General features: G+C 35.4%; 1 protein-coding gene across 1 annotated transcript in view; it reads left to right on the top strand.

Moving 5' to 3' along the window:
* Nucleotides 1-1,346: 1,346 nt before the first annotated feature.
* The window catches only part of LOC110458578 (neuferricin-like), a 20,965-nt gene continuing 18,910 nt past the window's right edge, over nt 1,347-3,401 (top strand). Inside the window, exon 1 of the mRNA XM_021510343.1 lies at nt 1,347-1,854. Within this exon, the coding sequence (XP_021366018.1) occupies nt 1,530-1,854 (325 nt within the window). The 5' untranslated portion in view covers nt 1,347-1,529. The remainder of the gene's footprint in view (nt 1,855-3,401) is intronic.

Genomic DNA, 3,401 nt, shown 5'->3' with positions numbered 1-3,401 from the left:
CACGGGTATATAATTTGATAGAGAGCTAGACATCTCACTCACGGGTATATAATTTGATATAGAGTTAGACATCTCACTCACAGATATATACTTTGATAGAGAGTTACACATCTCACTCACGGTATATAATTTGATACAGAGTTATACATCTCACTCATGGGTATATAATTTGATAGAGAGCTAGACATCTCACTCACGGCTATATAATTTGATAGAGAGCTAGACATCTCACTCACAGATATATACTTTGATAGAGAGCTAGACATCTCACTCACAGATATATACTTTGATAGAGAGCTAGACATCTCACTCACGGCTATATAATTTGATAGAGAGCTAGACATCTCACTCACGGGTTTATAATTTGATATAGCGTTATACATCTCACTCATGGGTATATAATTTGATACAGAGTTATACATCTCACACACGGGTATATAATTTAATAGAGAGTTATACACCTCACTCACGGGTATAAAGTTTGATATAGAGTTACACATCTCACTCACGGCTATATAATTTGATAGAGAGCTAGACATCTCACTCACGGGTATATAATTTGATATAGAGTTATACATCTCACTCACGGCTATATAATTTGATAGAGAGTCTAGCATCATTTGTCGACCTTGCGGATGTTCTTCTACAATGACCATGTCATCAGCGTACATAATTAAGAACAAGTTGAGTTGTTCTATTTCAACAGACCGACATTTTTCTATAAAGTTAAGTCTTTTTCACAATCATTTATATACAATGAAAAGGGAAAATGGCGAGACAATTTGCTTGCAGTAGAATGTTATCTGCTGTATGTTTTACATTGTATTTTTTTTTTTTTTTTTGCATGTTTTAGTGCATTTTGAAATGTTGCATTACAATAAATGCTATTGTTATCTGAGAAACTTGATAATTTTTATTTTCTAATATATGTCTGTGTTCTCATCCTATGCAGCATGTAATTTAAATCTCTTAATGTTTTTCTCTATATTGTGATAAGTTCGATTTCTGTTTGTATTGCGTGCAGTTGATGATATTTCTAGTGTTCCGTTTCTGTTTTTCAATTTTACTTAATCCTATATTTTTGTTATGCTTAATTATGTCTTTAGTGTTTTTATGTTTATGTCCAAATATAGTACTTTCGTGTATGTCGAAGTGCTGTGATTTTCTGTATAATTTATGTATGCTGCTTTTATATATGCCCGTAGTGATTTATTTTCTCCGTACAGCATGCTGATGAAATCTAACTTGACTGTTAGATATAATTGTAGAAAAATAACTACACACAACTCGAGGGGGAAACATATCCCGTCGAGGACCCCATTTACATTTTACATCCGTGTTGCCTCGTTTTCGCATTCAATGGCAGCGCCCATGAGTTACCAACATTCGAATACACGTTTGGGAAAATACACTGCTGTGACCTAGTCGTATACACATTGATCGGCTGACACACACGGTTTACTGGGATAACATAAGGAATAACGTGATCACTAAAGGACGCATTGGCACGCAGTACTTGTGTCGTAAACATGCTGAGGGGGACAATGTTTGTCACCACAGTGGTGGGCGTGGTCAGTGTGCTGTACGCGTACGGGTACCTGACTCCATACACTCGCATGCTGATGCGACATGTACCAGACAATGTGAAATCTTTCATGGAACGCTACATCGATATCTCTGACCACACAGCAGACGTGAAGTCAACATCAGGCCGAATTTTCACCAAGGACGAGTTGTGGAAATACCGTGGGGAGGGGGACAGTGCCGTCTACCTAGCAGTATTGGGCCAGGTGTTTGACGTCACTAAGGGCCGGAAACACTACGGCCCGGGGGGAGGATACGAATTCTTTTCAGGTACAACTGTACATGTATTGTCTCATCACTGATTCAATCCGATTCAATATCATCATATACATAGCTAATTAATTCCTTGTTAAAAAATGGCATCGAATACGTTTAAGTTACTAAACATATTTACTGTACATAAGTTTGTACTGTAATAAAAACGCATGATAAAGACAATTATGTCAGAAATTTAAATTACAATGTAAAAGAAGATATATCTCATGACAGTAAAAATGTAGAATTATTTATGGAATTAGCGTGTATGTGTCAATGAGAGTCAACGAGTGTAATATATCAGTATGTTTTAAGTTCTCATTATAGAGCCACGCTTAATTCCATAAAAAAATCTTTCCGTGAATTTCATTTTTAATATCTTACAATAGCAAATATGATCAATAAATTAAGCTGTTAATGTGACATTTAACTCGCGCAAGAAATCTTTTCCTGTACAATTCAACATAAAGTAACACAATGGACAAGTTTGATCGCATACATAGAGGATGTTAAGCATGTATAAAACTGGGGTAATATCTGCGATGTTAAAACATAGTTATGTTATATGTACCAGAACAGCGGATGGTGGGATATTTATATATTTGTATGGTACATGTACATGTGAACTTAAATGTGCAAATTAATAAGATATGTGAATGGTAACTATCATCTCCCGGCTAATAATATTTTATTATTTATATGATGAGATGTGCTATCATAAAGAAGTATATTCTTTTTGTTCTTATACAATCTTGGCAGCCAATAGCTGGAATTTTACAAATTATAAACGGCGCTATGTAAATGTTGTATACATTATTATAATAATAAAAATATACATCAGTATAATAATAAAAATATCGAGAGCCAGATTCTTATGTTTCCAAACTTGGTCTAATTCAAATTAAATCCGGATATAATAAATATATATTGACCATGGTTCTCAAATGATGAGTTAGCATGTTATATGTATTGATTACTAACCAGCAACTGTTCGTCATCAGAACCGAATTAACGGATTTATCTTTGTCCTAAATCAGTTGTTGTATCGTCATGGCTTCCGGTACAATGCGTATAGAAGCTGAATAGGAAGTAGACACTACCGGTTGGATTTACATGTTGATATGCTAAACTAACCCCAGTCACATACTTGAAGATGAAGTCTTTTTCGTTTTGTCCAAGGAGAGATCTATGTAATGTATTTTGGCTCTGTATAATCGAACGAATTTCCTTTGTATAACGGTGTCACTCCCATTTTGATACAGACTGATGTCCTGTGTAGTACAGACTGACTAAATATGTAGTACAGACTGACTCCCTATGTAATACAGACTGTCTCCCTTGTAATACAGACAGACTCTCTGTGTAATACAGTCTGTCTCCCTATGTAATACATACTGTCTCCCTTGTAATACAGACTGACTCCCTGTGTAATACAGACTGTCTCCCTATGTTATACATACTGACTCCCTGTGTAATACAGACTGACTCTTTGTGTAATACAGACTGACTCCTTGCGTAATACAGACTGTCTCCCTGTGTAATACATACTGACTCCCTGTGTG

Source organism: Mizuhopecten yessoensis, unplaced genomic scaffold (genome assembly GCF_002113885.1).
Source record: "Mizuhopecten yessoensis strain PY_sf001 unplaced genomic scaffold, ASM211388v2 scaffold9651, whole genome shotgun sequence".
Classification (NCBI taxonomy): Eukaryota; Metazoa; Mollusca; class Bivalvia; order Pectinida; family Pectinidae; genus Mizuhopecten; species Mizuhopecten yessoensis.
This window is presented reverse-complemented; position numbering and strand designations above follow the sequence as displayed.